Source organism: Rana temporaria, chromosome 8 (genome assembly GCF_905171775.1).
Source record: "Rana temporaria chromosome 8, aRanTem1.1, whole genome shotgun sequence".
NCBI classification, from domain to species: domain Eukaryota; kingdom Metazoa; phylum Chordata; class Amphibia; order Anura; family Ranidae; genus Rana; species Rana temporaria.
In genome coordinates, this window is record NC_053496.1 from 28440346 (window position 1) to 28458735 (window position 18390).

Here is an 18390-nt window from a genome sequence, read left to right on the forward strand (position 1 = left end):
TTGCCGCGTCGTATCTTTATTTTGAATTCACAAACAAGATACAACGGCATTTGGCTTCGATCCGACAGGCATACGGCTTCGAACGCCTTCGGATCTTAGGATGTAATACTTTGGCGCCCGCTGGGTGGACTTTGCGTAGTTTTCCGCGTCGGGTATGCTAATTAGCTGTTTACGGCGATCCACGAAGGTAGGCGCGTTCGTCGCATTCTCTTACGTCGTCGCTAGTCGGCTTTTCCCGTCGTAAAGTTGCGACTGCTATTTAGGTGGTGTAAAATTAGACAGCCCATGTTAAAGTATGGCCGTCGTTCCTGCGTCGCATTTCAAATATTTTTTTTTTTTTTGCGTAAGTCGTCCGGGAATTCGAAAGTACGTAACGCACGTCGCCGTTCAAAACATTACGTCGGGGCGACGTCATTTCGCGCAAAGCACGGCGGGAAATTTTAAAACGGAGCATGCGCAGAACGTTCTGCGCGGGAACGTGCCTAATTTAAATGATACACGCCCCATTTGAATTAGGCGGGCTTGCGCCAGATGGCTTTACGCTACGCCGCCGCAAGTTTACAGGCAAGTGCTTTGTGAATCAAGCACTTACGCTGAAAACTTGCGGCGGTGTAACGTAAATGGGATACGTTACGCCGCCGGATTTCTACATGAATCCGGCCCTATGTGTGTAAACACACAGATCCTGTTTCTCTCAGGGGAGAAATGACGGATCGTCTGTTCATACAATGTATGAACAGCGATCTGTCATTTCCCCTAGTAAGTCCCATCCCCAAAGTAAGGGAACACAATTAACCCCTTGATCGCCCCCTAGTGTTAACCCCTTCCCTGCCAGTGACATTTTTACAGTAATCAGTGCATTTTTATAGCTATAAAATTGTCAATGGTCCCAAAAATGTGTCAAAAATGTCCGATGTGGAAGGTAAAGGTATTTCTACTCAAGTTCTCATTGGCACCTTGCATGTATCTCTTTTATTTTTCCGTATGTGTTATGTGAAGCCCTTCGTTAGCTATTTCCGCATTCAGATTCCTGTTATTATTTTCTAGTCTGATATTAGACCTCTATACCCATTTCAGGCTCGTGTGAAGGACCCTTTGACACTGTGTTTGATTGGGTGAGGAAGGAGAGGAACCAGTTCGGAGAGATGGTAGTGCGATACAACACGTACTTCTTCCGGAATAGCTGGTACTGGATGTATGAGAACAAAAATAACAGAACGCGGTACGGAGATCCCCTGGCGGTTTCCACTGGTTGGCAAGGAATACCTACGCAGAATATTGACGCCTTTGTACACGTCTGGACCTGGACCAGGGATGACTGTTACTTCTTCAAAGGTATGCCAGACATTTATTTTTTTCTTGTTCAATCAGTTTATTGATTTCCATAAGCAGATACAAATAGACATTTTCAGCTTGAACCTGTTATGGACCACCACATGCAGAAACAATGGGCCAGATTCACCTAGACTAGCGGCGGCGTAACGTATCGTAGATACGTTACACCGCCGCAAGTTTTCATCGCAAGTGCCTGATTCACAAAGCACTTGCGATGAAAACTACGCCGGCGGCCTCCGGCGTAAGCCCGCGTAATTTCAATGGGCGTGTGCCATTTAAATTAGGCGCGCTCCCGCGCCGGACCTACTGCGTATGCTCCATTTCGGAATTCCCGCCGTGCTTTTTGTGCGCAGTGACGTCATTTTTTCGAACGGCGACGCACGTAGCGTAATTCCGTATTCCCGGACGGCTTACGCAAACAACGTTAATTTTTAAATTTTGACGCGGAAACGACGGCCATACTTTATACAGCAATACGATTGCTGTGTAAAGTTAGGGCACCCAAAACGACGACTAACTTTGCGACGGGAAACTAGACTAGCGGCGACGTAGCGAACGCGAAAATCCGTCGTGGATCGCCGTAACTCCTAATTTGCATACCCGACGCTGGTTTACGACGCGAACTCCCCCCAGCGGCGGCCGCGGTATTGCATCCTAAGATCCGACAGTGTAAAACAATTACACCTGTCGGATCTTAGGGAAATCTATGCGTAACTGATTCTATGAATCAGTCGCATAGATACTCTGAGAGATACGACGGAGTATCTGAGATACTTCGTCGTATCTCCGCTGTGAATCTGGCCCAATGAGGCAAGGCGGCCCTCCTGCGTGAAATCACGTACCCATACGTGATTTCCTACACTGGGTCTGGGGCATGCGCGGCAGCCAGCGACCCACTCCCGATGTGATTGGACACAGTGAGATCCAGTCAGCGGGTCCGGCAGACGCAATGTCCACCAGGGGCACGCCGATCATTCTCAGGAGAGGCAGAATGCCTATGTAAACAAGACAAACCCTTGTTCTGTGAGAGGGGAAGATGGAGATCTTGTGTTCCTGCCAAGCAGGAACATGGATCTTTGTCTTCCCCCCTAGTTAAAGTGGTTGTAAACCCCGTTTTTAACTTTATGTAGGCTTACCTGTAGCTACCCAGGATATCTCCTAAACCTGCACGGTTTAGGAGATATCCCCCTGCGTCTGCATGTCCCGAATTCACCTGAACATGCACACTGGGGCAAACTGAAGCAATGGCACCTATGTGCATCTTCGTGCCGTTACTGGCGGAGTGACGTCATCGCGGCTCCGGCCAATCACAGCGCCAGAGCCGTGATGCCCGGAAGTAACTCCGGGATGACATGTCGGTGGCTGGAGGGGGAGACGTATACCGCTGCGTGGGCTTTGATCGGATGTAAGTACTACATAATGAGCTAGAATGCTATGCATACTAGCTCATTATGCCCTTGTCTTGCAGGTTTTTTTTTTTGAGGAAGGTTTACTTCCTCTTTACAGCATCTCCCACTCAGTTAGAAAGCACTCCCTAGGGGCACATATAACCCTTTGATTGCCCCATGATGTTAACCCTTCCCCTGCCAGTGTCATTAGTACAGTGACAGTGCATTTTTTTTTAGCACTAATCACTGTATTCGTGTCACTGGTCCCCAAAAAGTGTCACTTATGCCGCGTACACACGATCGGTCCATCCGATGAGAACGGTCTGATGGTTAACCGATGAAGCTGACTGATGGTCAGTCGTGCCTACACACCGTCGGTTAAAAAACCGATCGTGTCAGAACGCGGTGACGTAAAACACAACGACGTGCTGAAAAAGCCGAAGTTCAATGCTTCCAAGCATGCGTCGACTTGATTCTGAGCATGCGTGGATTTTTAACCGATGATTGTGCCTACTAACGATCGTTTTTTTTCTATCGGTTAGGCGTCCATCGGTTAAATTTAAAACAAGATTGCTTTTTTTTTAACCGATGGATAAATAACCGATGGGGCCCACACACGATCGGTTTGGTCCGATGAAAACGGTCCATCAGACCGTTCTCATCGGTTTGACCGATCGTGTGTACGCGGCATTAGTGTCAGATTTGTCCACCGCAATGTCGCAGTCCCGCTAAAAATCACTAATCGCTGCCTTTACTAGTACAAAAAATAAATAAAAAATTCAATAAATATATCCCATAGTTTGATTCTATAACTTTTGTGCAAACCAATTAATCTGTATACTTGTTTTGAGTCAGTGGGGCAGATTCAGGTACCTGCGCGCCTAGTTACGGCGGCGCAGCGTATTGTATTTACGCTATGCCGACGCAACTTACAGGAGCAAGTGCAGTATTCACAAAGCACTTGCTCAGTAAGTTGCGGCGGCGTAGCGTAAATGGGGCCGGCGTAATTCAAATGTGGAAGGGGGGGGCGTGTTTTATGCTAATGTGTGATGACCTGACGTGATTGACGTGTTTTACGAACGGCGCATGCGCCGTCTGTGTACATATCCCAGTGTGCATTGCTCTCAAGTACGCCGCAACGACGTATTGGTTTCGACATGAACGTAAATTACGTCCAGCCCTATTCGCGAACGACTTACGCAAACGACGTAAAAAATTCAAATTTCGAAGCGGGAACGACGTCCATACTTAACATTGACTGCTCCTCCTAATAGCAGGAGCAACGTTACGCCGAAAAAGCCTTAACGCAAACGACGTAAAAAAACTACCACCGGGCGCACGTACGTTTGTGAATCGGCGTAACTAGGTAATTTGCATACTCAATGCCGAAAACTACGGGGGCGCCACCTAGCGGCCAGCGTGAGAATGCACCCTAAGATACGACGGCGTAAGAGACTTATGCCAGTCGTATCTTAGGCTAATGTCGGCGTATCTTGCTTTCTGAATACAGAAAGAAGATACGCCGGCGCAGATTTGAATTTACGCGGCGTATCTATAGATACGCCGGCGTAAATTCTCTCTGAATCTACCCCAGTGACTCGGCATTACAACCATAAACAGCCAAGCAACTAGCATTTTTGAAAGCAGACCAGAAATGGCAGCCTTGGTATTTTTTTCTCTTAGGAAAGATTTACTGTAAGGGGTTAAATGACACCATGTCTTTAATGTACTGGAAATAAGATACTTGTGTGTATCTGCAGGGCCAACCCCCCTTTTTTTTTATTTATTTTTTATAAAAAATATATTTTTTTTCTAACATATTTTTTTTTATTTTTTATTAAAGGGCCAATTTTTTTTCTTAGGGGTACGGGGGTCCCCAGGGCCCGGGATGAAAACACCCCTTTTTTTATAAAAAAAATAAATTCATTTTTATATATTTTTTTTATTTCTTAATAAAATCTTTTTTTTTTATATTATTTGATTTATTTTTATTCCTTTTTTGAGATATATATATATATATATATATATATATATATATATATATATATATATATATATTAGAGGGCTTATGAGGCCTCCAGGGCCCCATGTGGCAAACCCCCCCCCCCTTTTTTATAAATGTTTATTTATTTATTGTATATATTTTTTTATTAATTTTTTTTAATTTTAAATTTTTATTAATCATTTGTAAAGGGCCCCCCTCCGCTTCTCAATTCGCGGCAGCACCCCCCCCCCGGTTCTCTGCTCCAGGGGGCCCATGACTGAAGCTGTGTAAGGGGCCCCATAATTCCTGATGGCGGCCCTGTGTATCTGTAAGCATCATCCCTAGCTGTTTTACATAACATGCTTTGTATCTTGCAACTGCATGTCATTTGAAACAATGTTACATATTATGAGTGTTATAATGTGAATTGATGGTGGAGTCCCCAGCCCACAGAAGCTCTTTGATATCTATTATGAAACACCTTGTATGAGAATTGGGAGTCCGTGTTGGCGGCTCTGGAGAACAGTATCCAATTATTTTCTTTCATGTGTTGATAGGAACCCAGTACTGGCGATATGATGGTGAGAATGATAAAGCCTACGCTGCGGATGCTCAGGGAAGGACCTACCCCAGACTCATCTCTGAGGGCTTTCCCGGAATTCCCAGTCCCATCAATGCTGCATATTTTGAGAGAAGAACTCAACAAATATTGTTTTTTAAGGACTTCCAGGTGAGAGTCAACTTCCATAATTCTCTCATATTGTCAGCGGTTTGTTGGCCAACATGATGTGCCTTGCACCATGTGGGGTTTTTCATCTGTTTATCTGTAAAAATCACAGCAAGTGCCGAGATACACAGACCAATTCTTCCCAGTCTGAGATTTCTTGTGTGTGCCGTCATTAACCACTTAAGACCCGGACCTTTAGGCAGGTAAAGGACCCGGACAGTTTTTGCGATTCGGCACTGCGTCGCTTTAACTGACAATTGCGCGATCGTGCGAAGTGGCTCCCAAACAAAATTGATTTCCTTTCTTTCCCACAAATAGAGCTTTCTTTTGGTGGTATTTGATCACCTCTGCGGTTTTTATTTTTTGCGCTATAAACAAAAAAAAAGCGACAATTTTGAAAAAAAATATCTATATTTTTTCCTTTTTGCTATAATAAATATCCCCCAAAAATATATAAAAAAACATTTTTTTCCCTCAGTTTAGGCCGATACGTGTTCTTCTACATATTTTTGGTAAGAAAAATCACAATAAGTGTTTATCGATTGGTTTGCGCAAAATTTATAGTGTTTACAAAATAGGGGATAGTTTTATTGCATTTTTATTAATAATTTTTTTTTACTACTAATGGCTAGTGTTGCTCACAAATATTCGTATTGCGAATATTCGGCTCGAATATGGCATATTCGAGTATTCGCGATATATTTCGAATTTCGCGGTGAATATTCGCTATTCCGAATATTCGCATTTTTTCAATTTTATTTTTAAAACAGATCACATCCTATCGACGTCTAAAAGCATTGCTGGTATGATTAGAGACCCTGGGCCGAGTAGCTAAGCTGAGGCGATCCTTATATGTTGCCGAATATAAAAAAAAAAAAATTGCGAAATTTCGCTAATGCGAATGCGAAAATGATTGCGAATTTTCGATAACTGTGGTAGGAGAACTCTGATTGTCTCTGATGCAAAAGGGGGGGGGGGGCTTTGTGTATGTTTCTGTTATGAATATTTGTATGTTTGATATTATTTTTTTTGTAAGAAGGAAAAAATTGCGCATACCTTAAAAAAAGGGGAGAATACAGCAGCAACTCAAAAATGTTATACAACATAAATTAATACAAGACAGAAAATGGAGTCGCTCTACAAGAATAAAAAATATGTCTAGTGACAAGACATGTGGGCAAATTATAAAATAAGCAAGCGCAAATAACTTGTGAAATACACAGTGAAACAAATATATAAAGAAATATAGTCCCAATAATAGAAAAATAATCTTTCATAAAAATGTCTTTGATATGTGAAGTGAAAAAAAGTCCAAAGCATGCAGCATGAACGTGTTCAATCTTCAAGGTGTTTGATTGACAAACGGCTGTGACAGATGGATAGAGTAAAGAATCACCACCAATGCAAAACACTTTTTATTTTCTATTGTAAAATATCACGAATATTCTGAGCCAATCAGAGTGCTCCTTCCGCATTTGTCGAAACTTCGCAATTATTTTGTATTGTAAAATATCACGAATATTCTGAGCCAATCAGAGTGCTCCTTCCGAAATTTCGCCATCAATATCGCATTCGCATTTTGCGAAATTTCGATACAATATCATAAATATTCTGAGCCAATCAGAGTGCTCCTTCCGCTGTTGTCGAAATTTCGCAATTATTTTCGCATTCGCAATAGCGAAATTTCGCAAAAATTTCATTTCGATAAAATATCACGAATATTCGAATTTAGCGAATATTTCTCGAATATTCGGCTATATATTCGTGATATATCGCAAAATCGAATATGGCGTATTCTGCTCAACACTACTAATGGCGGCGATCAGCGATTTTTTTCGTGACCGCGACATTATGGCGGACAATTCGGACAGTTTTGACACATTTTTGGGACAATTGTCATTTTCACAGCAAAAAATGCTATAAACATGCATTGTTTACTGTGAAAATGACAATTGCAGTTTGGGAGTTAACCACAGGGGGCGCTGAAGTGGTTAAGTGTGATCTCATATGTCTTTCTAACTGTAGGGGGGCGGGGCTGGACGTGTGACATCATTGATCATGTTTCCCTATATCAGGGAACAGACGATCAATGACAGCGCCACAGTGAAGAACGGGGAAGCTGTGTTTACACACACCTCTCCTCGTTCTTCAGCTCCGGGACCAATCGCGGGACTCCAGCGGCGATCGTGTCCGTGGGTCCCGCGGCCGCGGAGCTTCGGACCGGTTCGCGTGCACGCGCGACCATACGGCTGGGCTTAAAGAGCCACGTACAGGTACGAGGTTGTGCCCCGCCGTGCCGTTCTGCCGACGTATAACGGCGTGAAGGGGTCCTTAAGTGGTTAAAATAACTTTCTCCGATATAAGCATTAGCCGTTTTTTTTTTTTTTTTTTTTTTTTTACAACATTCTATATATACAGTGCCTTGAAAAAGTATTCATACCCCTTGACATTTTCCACATTTTGTCATGTCACAACCAAAAATGTAAATGTATTTTATTGGGATTTTATGTGATAGACCAACACAAAGTGGCACATAATTGTGAAGTGGAAGGAAAATTATAAATGTTTTTCAAAATTTTTGTACAATTAAACATCTGAAAAGTGTGGCGTGCATTTATATTCAGCCCCTTTTACTACCTCTAACTAAAATCTAGTGGAACCAATTGCCTTCAGAAGTCACGGAATTAGTAAATAGAGTCCACCTGTGTGTAATTTAATCTCAGTATAAATACAACTGTTCTGTGAAGCCCTCAGAGGTTTGTTAGAGAACCTTAGTAAGCAAACATGAAGGCCAAGGAACACATTAGACAGGTAAGGGATAATGTTGTGGAGAAGTGTAAAGCAGGGTTAGGTTATAAAAAAATATCCCAAGCTTTGAACATCTCATGGAGCACTGTTCAATCCATCATCTGAAATCGGAAAGAGTATGGCACAACTGCAAACCTACCAAGACATGGCCGTCCACCTAAACTGACAGGCCGATCAAGGAGAGCATTAATCAGAGAAGCAACCAAGAGGTCCATGGTAACTCTGGAGGAGCTGCAGAGATTGATAGCTCAGGTGGGAGAATCTGTCCACAGGACAACTATTAGGCCCCGTACACACGTCCGAGGAACTCGACGGGCAAAACTCATCGTTTTGCTCGTCGAGTTCTGTGTGAAGCCGCCAAGGATCTCGGCGAGCCAACTTTCCTCATTGAACAACGAGGAAATAGAGAACATGTTCTCTATTTGGCTCGACGAGGAACTCGTCGGCTTTCTCGGCCGAAAGTGTACACACGGCCGGGTTTCTCGGCAGAATTCAGCTCCGATCGAGTTTCTGGCTGAATTCTGCCGAGAAACTCGGTCATGTGTACAGTGCTCTCCACAAATCTGGCCTTTATGGAAGAGTGGCAAAAAGAAAGCCAAAAGAAGTCCAGTTTGAGAGAACCCAGCAAACATGTGGAAGGTGCTCTGGTCAGATGAGACCAAATTTTAACTTCTTTGCCTAAAAGCAAATTGCTATGTGTGGCGTAAATATAACACTACACATCACCCTGAACACACCATCCCCACTGTGAAACATGGTGGTGGTAGCGTCCTGTTGTGTGGAAGCTGGGAAGATGGATGGAGCCAAACACAGGGAAACCTTAGAAGACCCTAAACATACAGCCAAAGCTACAATGGAATGGTTTAGATCAAAGCATATTCTTGTGTTAGAATGGCCCAGTCAAAATCCAGACTTAAATCCAATTGAGAATCTGTGTTGAGACTTGAAAATTTCTGTTCACAGACGCTCTCCATCCAATCTGACAGAGCTTGAGCTATTTTGCAAAGAAAAATGAGCAAAAATGTCACTCTCTAGCTGTGCAAAGCTGGTAGAGACATCCCCAAAAAGACTTGCAGCTGTATTTGCAGAGAAAGGAGGTTCTACAAATGGGGGCTGAATACAAATGCACGCCACACTTTTCACATATTTATTTGTAAAAAGACAATTGAAAACCATTTATTATTTTCCTTTCACTTCACAATTATGTGCCACTTATGGCGTCCATAGACGCCGAGTGTATGACTTGGCCTCGTCCCTGGCGCCCGCGTCATTGGATTTGATTGACAGCTGCGGAAACCAATGGCTACGCTGCTATAAATCAATTCAATCAAAGCCAGGACTCTGTGGAGAGGAGGACGGTGGGGACGAGCCGAGGAGATGGGTGAGTAAAACAGGAGTTTGGGGGGGGCCGGTGACTGACAGGTGTTTTTTTTCACCTTAATGCATAAAAAGTCTTGTTAGGTGTTCCTTAGTTGATGGTAAAACGAGAACTGTCAAACTGTCCTAGCATTCTCTTTTTCGATGGTATTAAAGGGGTGTTGATAGAGGCCATCTGACCAATTAAGCGTCTCAGGCCTCGTACACACGACCGAGGAACTCGTCGTAAATGAAACATCGTTTTCCTCGACGAGTTCCTTGTTAGGCTTGTCGAGAATCTTGACAAGCTTTCTTTGCGTACACACTGTCAAGACCAAATCTCGTCGTTCTCAAACGCGGTGACGTACAACACATACGACGGCACTATAAAGGGGAAGTTCCATTCCACTGGCACAACCCTTGGGGCTGCTTTTGCTAATCTCATGTTACTGCGTGTTAAGTAAAAGTTTGGTAAGAGACGATTTGCACTTTTCAGTCTGTTACAGCGTGAAAAATGTGCTATCTCCATTACAAACGCTACTTTTACCGAAGGTGCGCTCCCGTCTCATACTTTATTCTGAGCATGCGCGGGTTTCTTAGCATACACACGATCTTGTTTCTCGCCGTAAACCAGCCCGACGAGAAACACGACGAGGAAATTGAGACTCCCGAGGAGGAAAAAGAGAACTCGTCGAGTTCCACAACAGTTTTCTCGATGAAAAACATACACACGACCGTTTTCCTCGGCAAAAAAGCTCTGCCACCAAGTTTCTTGATGGATTCTGTTGAGGAAAACGGTCGTGTGTACGAGGCCTGAGAAGTTGTTTCTGTTCCAAATACATTTTTCTATAGGTACTCATATCCAGTGGCGGCTGGTACTCAATTTTTTTAGGGGTGCGCAAACAAAACCACCCCCCCCCCCACGTCACTCCCCCTGTGATAGGGCCTACAGACAGACAGAGGGATAGATTGGATAGGACAGACAGATAGACATATAGATAGACAGACAAACAGACATATGTGGATAGATAGATAGATAGATATACAGAGTGATATAGTTTTATATATATATATAGAGAGATAGATAGATAGATAGATAGATAGATAGATAGATAGATAGATAGATAGATAGATAGATAGATAGATAGATAGATAGATAGATAGAAAATAGATAGATAGAAAATAGAATAGAATAGATAGAAAGATAGATAGGACATACAGAGTGATATAGTTTTATATATATATATAGAGATAGATAGATAGATAGATAGATAGATAGATAGATAGATAGATAGACATACAGAGTGATATAGTTTGATAGATAGATAGAAAATAGATATAGAATAGATAGATAGAGATGAGAGAATACAGACCTGTACAGCATGACTCTAGGACAGGGGTCTCCATACTTTTCAAGCAAAGGGCCAGTTTACGGTCTTTCAGACTTCAGGGGGGCCAGATTATGACCAGTTGGGGTAGAAAATGTCCCAGGGCCGAGCATCAGTGAGAATAAACATGGCCCCAGTGTTGGTGGGCAGTAGGAGGAGGAATAGTGCTCCATCATTGCTATTTGTCTAAGAAATAGTGCCCCATTGTTGGTGCCATTGGAAGGAATAGTGCCTCATATCATTGGGAGCAATACTGCCCCAAGGGCCGGATGAAGGCTAGCAAAGGGCCACATCCGGCCCTCGGGCCGCAGTTTGGAGACCCCTGCTCTAGGAGGTCGCAGTGCTGGGAGCCCTCATACAGGAGTCGTGTAATGAAAGTTCCAGCAAATTGTCGGGTGAAGGGCTGGAGCGGAGGTTGTTTCCAGCCAGGCAGAGCGAGGTGAAGCACGGCTCCATCCACCCTCAGTCAGATCACAGTTAGTGTTAGCAATACATTACCTGGCTCCTCCATTCACACGGAGCCGAAACCGGAAGTGACACGCCGCCGGGACAGCACCGCCCATACATGAAGGAGAATGAGTCAATGACCCAATGAGCGCTTAGAGGCGCAGTCGAGAACGCCACAGGACATCAAAAAACACCCCAAATGAAGTGTCTTGCCTGCAATCACGGGATTGCATTGGCATGAAGCTTTTTTTTTTCTTAAAGGGCCATTTTTTTTGGGACTAGCTTTGAGGGGGCAGCGCCCATGCGCCCCCCTATGGACGGGCCGCCACTGCAAGTCATATCTCACATGCAGATTATTATCCCACCTGAATTTAGCTTCAAAATGAATATAAACTTGACAGGTTTTGGATGCCCAGTGCGTCTATGCCCTAGGGCAGTGATGGCGAACCTTGGCACCCCAGATGTTTTGGAACTACATTTCCCATGATGCTCAACTATACTGCAGAGTGCATGAGCATCATGGGATATGTAGTTCCAAAACATCTGGAGTGCCAAGGTTCGCCATCACTGCCCTAGGGGAACAACTGGGTCCATTCTGCTCCCGGTACTCCTAGGTTAACAATGTTCGGGCTCAAGATTTTACATACTAACTTAGGGAGGTAAATATGTCTATATCCTGGCTGTACTGTCATGATTTTAGAAGTTATGGAATTTACTAAGATGATGGATGCTTCCGAGAGACAGATATGTGTATTGTAGGATTCCAACTGAAATATTTATGACCCAATGTCTGTTCACTCTTGTCACTCAAGCAGGCAAGCTTGACAGTTTTATGGCCCCTGAGATGTGTATTGAGAGATTGATCAGAGGTGTTGTTAAGGGTTGTGGATTGTATGAACTGGAAGGAGGGGGAGAGAGAAAAGAGTCACTTGCCCGGATTCAGAACGAAGTTACGACGGCGTATCTCCAGATACGCCGTCGTAACTCCGAATGTGGGCCGTCGCAACTCGGCGCCTGATTCATAGAATCAGATACGCCTCACAGTTGCCTAGATACGAGCGACGCAAGTCTCTTACGCCGTCGTATCTTAGTTGCATATTTACGCTGGCCGCTAGGTGGCGCTTCCGTAGATTTACGCGTTGAATATGGTAATGAGCTAGATACACCGATTCAGAAACGTACCGGCGCATTTTTTTACGTAGTTTACGTAAGGCTTTTTTCAGCGTATAGTTACCCCTGCTCTGTGAGGCATAGCCAATGTTAGGTATGGACGTTGGGCCAGCGTCTAATTTTGCGTCGTAAGTCGTACGCGAATAGGGCTGTGCGTAAGTTACGTTCACGTCTAAAGCAATGACTATTTGCGGCGTAATTTGGAGCATGCGCACTGGGATACATTCACGGACGGCACATGCGCCGTTAGTAACGCCAATTACGTGGGGTCACGACTGTTTAGCATACAACACGCCCTCTACCAGCCTATTTTGAATTAGGCGAGCTTACGCCGGTCCATATACGCTACGCCGCCGTAACTTTGGGCGCAAGTTCTTTCTGAATACAGGACTTGCCTCTCAAAGTTACGGCGGCGTAGCGTATATGAGATACGCTACGCCCGCCTAAACTTACGGCAATCTTTCTGAATCCGGGGCCACTGTGCTTATGCCCTGCACATGAGAACATGGCTGAGACGAGCTGAGACATGAACAAAATGGATGTCGCATGCAGATTTTCATGGGCCTAATGCACACAACCATTATAATAAGGAGTCCCGAAAATGCAACTGTACTTCAAGAAAAGGTTGTTATTATTATTTAAATAATATGATATGCCTTAAATATTAATTTTCATTCAAAAACAACCTAAAGAGTAGAGAACATCAGATAAAAAAAATGCAATTAGCTGGTACTGACAACCAAGGACTTAAAATCTTCGAATCCCAGTCCCCAAAAACCAGCAACATTTGGCTGCTATGGGGTCACTATTTTAAAGGTGATATTTGGATTGCTGGACTACTATAGAAGTTTATATTGAGCAGAAATCTTACTTTTTTTTATCTCATTCACAGGTGTACGCCTTTGACATCAACAGAAACCGCATTGCTCCAATATTCCCCAAGAGAATTGTTGACTTCTTCCCAGCAGTTGTAAAGAATAACCACCCAATGGGTCACCTGGATGCTGCATATTATTCATACACCTACAACTCCCTCTTCCTGTTTAAAGGGAAGGATTTCTGGAAAGTGCTTAGCGATAAAGACAGGAGATCAAATCCCTCCCTGCCCCAGAATGGAGTTCTGCCACGCCGAGCCATATCTGAGCAATGGTTTGATATATGTAATGTGCACACAACACTTCTGAGGCTATAACCCTGGAGTATTAGACTGTGCATTGCTTGGAAAGAATGACAAGTGGGGATTTACACGCCACGCATTACTACAGGAAAACTGAGAATAATTTATACTCTGGACATCATCCTGCAGCTGTTGAGGAACTTCCAGCTTGAGTTGCCAGCAAGAAGAGCAGACACTTATGCCCGGTACACACGATCGGTTCGTCTGATGGACCGTTTTCATCGGACGAAACGATCGTGTGTGGGCCCTATCGGTTTTTTTTCCCATCGGTGAAAAAAAATAGAACCTGTTTTAAAATTTTCTGATGGTTAAAAAAAAACGAAATCCATCGGTCAAAAATCCATGCATGCTCAGAATCAAGTCGACGCATGCTCGGAAGCATTGAACTTCATTTTTCTCTGCACGTCGTCGTGTTTTACGTCACCGCGTTGGACACAATCGGATTTTTAACTGATGGTGTGTAGGCAAGACTGATGAAAGTCAGCTTCATCGGATATCTGACGAAAAAATACATCGGTCCGTTTTCATCGAATTAACTGATCGTGTGTACAGTTGCTTAGTAGCTAAAAGAGCAATGGTTACTTCAGAGAAATCTACAAATCCTGTTGTGGTTGGTTGGGCAGTTTGGTCCACCGATGGTTCTTCATTACTGCAAGAATTCAGATAGAGCTCCCTTACAGCCCTGTCGCTCCGCTGAAGTCCTCAAGTCTCATTAATTACTAAACTGCTCAGTTGATTTTTATATTCTTCTACTGAGTGATTTAACAACTTATTGGCTATCGCCTCATTAGCAGGACACTGACTGGATACAAGAATAGTTGAACTGCTTAGTAGCTGTTTAGAACAACTGTATTTATTCCACATATAAATTTGTAAAGAAAGCTGATAAGTATGTGCTGTTGGAGGACTTTGAGAGCCAAAGTTGAGCACCAAGTTACAAACGACTGCAAAGCACAGAAAATACGGCACAATTTGTTATGTTTCTATATTTCTACATACTGTTTGTACTTCTTAAAGCGGGGGTTCACCCAAAAAAAATTTGTTTTAAATTACATCTAGCAGAGCCAGCATACCAAGGACATTTCATTTCGGCAGGTAATTTTTTTTTTTCTCTGTACATACCTTTATATTCTGATTTTGTCCAGGGCTTTCGGGTTCCGATGACTGCGGGACTGGGCGTTCCTATCCTTCGGTTCGATGATTGACGCTTGTGAAACAGGTGACCTGTCGCACAACGCGCATCACCAGATGTCGGGAAATAGCCGAGCTGCGAGTCGGCACTATACGGCGCCTGCGCAGTCAGCTCTACACGGCAGGCGCAGGCGCCGTATAGTGCCGATCGCAGCACGGCTATTTCCGGAAATCTGGTGACGCGCGTTGTGCGACAGGTCACCTGTTTCACAAGCCGTCAATCATCGAACCGAAGGATAGAAACGCCCAGTCCCGCAGTCATCGGAACCCTGAGGCAGGGATAGGAACGCCCAGTCCCACAGTCATTAGAACGCGGAAGCCATGGAGAAAATCTGAATATCAAGGTATGTACGGAGAAAAAAAAAAAAAGACCTGCCGAAAATAAATGTCCTTACTATGCTTAGTCTAATGTTAAAAATTTGTTTTTAGGGTGAACCTCCACTTTAAATTGAAGAATGATCCCAGTAGTGTTTAAGTTAAGGTTCATTTGTTTAGGGGTCCAGGTCTGGAGCTATACGTTTAAATATTTTGGTTATCGCTCTTATAACTTGTTTCTACTCCTTCTATAGGGCATTAGTGCAAATTGTTTAAAATGAAAAAAAAAAAAAAAAAATGGTTCAGAGGTATTGTAACATAATTGGCTGGTACACAATGAGCTGCAAATCCAAATCCATGGGTCTGCTGCTGGTGTACTTGTTCCGTCAGGGTGTAGCAGCAATCATAAAATCTTTTCACTGTAGACCAAGGATGAGCTCCGGGCGTGTTCACACAGTCCATGTGCAGAGCCCACCAGGAAGTCGGCACGGCGCTGCGCTAATCACAGGCAGGGAGACATTTCCTGATCTTTGCAACCGCACATCGGGAAACGTCTCCCTGCCTGCGATTAGCGCAGCGCGGTGCCGACTTCCTGGCGGGCTCTACACATGCACTGTGTGAACACGCCGGAGCTCATCCTTACTGTAGACCTATAATGAATTGCGGACAAAAAACTGTGGGATGGATATCTTTTTCTAAGGATTAAAGTACTTCCCCGGCAAGGATTGCGCCTGCGCAGTCTTTACAGCATGTGTGGCCACATGTGGCCCGCGGAGCCCTCTGATGTGGCCCACGACCTCCTGCTCTGGGATGGAATAAAATAGAATAGAATACTGTTATTAAAGGTACGTTTATTATATATGGGCATACCTGTTCTGCAGTGGTTACTGGGCTGCTTTCAAACTGATCCGCAGGTGCAGAGAAGTGCACCTCTGGGTTACCTGCACTGAGCCATAAACTTATATTACCTGTGAGTTTGGTGTGCTGAGAGTAGAGCGGGCTCTATAGAGCCGAGTGGGGTGACATCCACCCACTCCACTCATTGTGGCCCGCGACCGGTTACCAATTCACTTATGTGGCCCTTGCTCTTCAAAAGGTTGGGCACCCCTGCTTTACAGGAACCATCTCGATAGCTGGAACCATATCATCAGATCACCGGCTCCATAGAGAGCCGGTCGCAATCTCCTGACATGCAAATTTGATGCAGGGAAACCCACATTCAATTCCCAATAGTGTGAACCCAGCCTAAAGAAAGCTTCCAACTATAACACAGCTGGGATAATTCTGGTAATTAAAAATGTGTGTGTGTGTATATATATGTATGTATGTATGTATATATATATATATATGTATATATGTATGTATGTATGTATGTATGTATGTATGTATGTATATATATATATATATATATATATATATATATGTATATATATATATATATATATGTATGTATATATGTATGTATATATATATGTATGTATGTATATATGTATGTATATATATATGTATGTATATATATATATATATATATGTATGTATATATGTATGTATGTATATATATATATATGTATGTATATATATATATATGTATGTATATATATATATATGTATGTATATATGTATATATATATATATATATATATATATATATATATGTATATGTATGTATGTATGTATGTATATATATATATATATATATATATATATATATATATATATATATATATAAAAATAATGATATATATCACAATGTTTTTCATAAAGCGGACAATAGATGGGACATACTTGCCTATCTTGCTCTTTAATGACACTACAGCTAACCAATGCTGTTAAGACGTATGCAATCTGAAGGCAGTAAAAGTGGAACCTGGTGAAGGTGCATTGGAACACACAGATTAACATATCTCTCATTCTATACTCGGCTCCTCCCAGGTGCCACTTTGTGGCGTTCTGAAAACCTTTTCAAAATATTCTGTGACGGTACAATATATTTGTAGACTTTTCAGTGCTTTTTCTAAATATTTTTTTTCAAAAATATTCAAATAACTAAATGTATTTATCAATAAAATATATATATAAAAAAAAACATCAACGAGTTTCTTTTATAAAAGCCTTTTGTCTGATGTTGAACCTACTTCCCTATTGCCAACACCTAACTAACTCTAAACATACTGGCAGCCATATTCTAAAACAAATCTATCTAGCCCTGTAAAGAAAAAAATTGCTTTATTTACCTGTTCTGAAGCTGTGGGCGTTGCATTCAGTGTGTAGGTGTGTGCAGGAGAGGCAGCCAACAGAGTAACTCTATGGGTGACGTCACTTCCCAGCCGTTGTCGGTTCTCTCCTGCACACAGTATCCGCCGCTGGAGACCTGATCAGATCAACTCCAGGGAAGGCCCATATATATATATATATATATATATATATATACATATATATATACCGTATTTATCGCGGTATAACGCGCTCTGGCGTATACCGCGCACCCCCAAAGTGGCCCCCAATCCTGTGGGAAAAAAAGATTTTTTGTTGTTTTGTACTTACAGTTTTGATGTCTTGCGCGGCGTCCATCTGCGGCCTCGTCGGGTCCGGCGTCCTTCTGCGGCCTCGTCGGGTGTCCTCTTCGGCAGGTCCGGCGTCCGTCTTCGGCGGGTCGGGCGTCCATCTTCGGCGGGTCGGGCGTCCATCTTCGGCGGGTCCGGTGTCCATCTTCGGCGGGTCCGGCGTCCTTCGGCGGCGTCCTCCCGCTCGTTTCCCGCCACGACTTTGAATACTGCGCCCGCATATAGCGAGCGCAGTACACTCGTGAATCTTCGGGCAGGCTCGGGCGCCTCTCGCACTGACGTCCTGTACGCTCAGGACGTCAGTACGAGAGGCGCCGAGACTGGCCGAAGATTCACGAGTGTACTGCGCTCGCTATATGCGGGCGCAGTATTCAAACTCATGGCGGGAAAGCAGGTATCGGCGTATATCGCGCACCCACGATTTTGCCCTAATTTTCAGGGCAAAATGGTGCGCGGTATACGCCGATAAATACGGTATATATATATATATATATATATATATATATATATATATATATATATATATATATATATATATAG

General features: G+C 43.3%; 1 protein-coding gene across 2 annotated transcripts in view; it reads left to right on the top strand.

The window, feature by feature from the left end:
* Window positions 1-14011, top strand: part of MMP21 (matrix metallopeptidase 21) — a 46625-nt gene extending 32614 nt beyond the window's left edge. For both annotated transcript variants that reach the window (XM_040361438.1, XM_040361439.1), the window contains exons 5-7: window positions 1078-1335; window positions 5265-5437; window positions 13496-14011. In XM_040361438.1, the coding sequence (XP_040217372.1) occupies window positions 1078-1335; window positions 5265-5437; window positions 13496-13795 (731 nt within the window). In that variant the 3' untranslated portion in view covers window positions 13796-14011. The remainder of the gene's footprint in view (window positions 1-1077; window positions 1336-5264; window positions 5438-13495) is intronic.
* Window positions 14012-18390: the final 4379 nt, after the last annotated feature.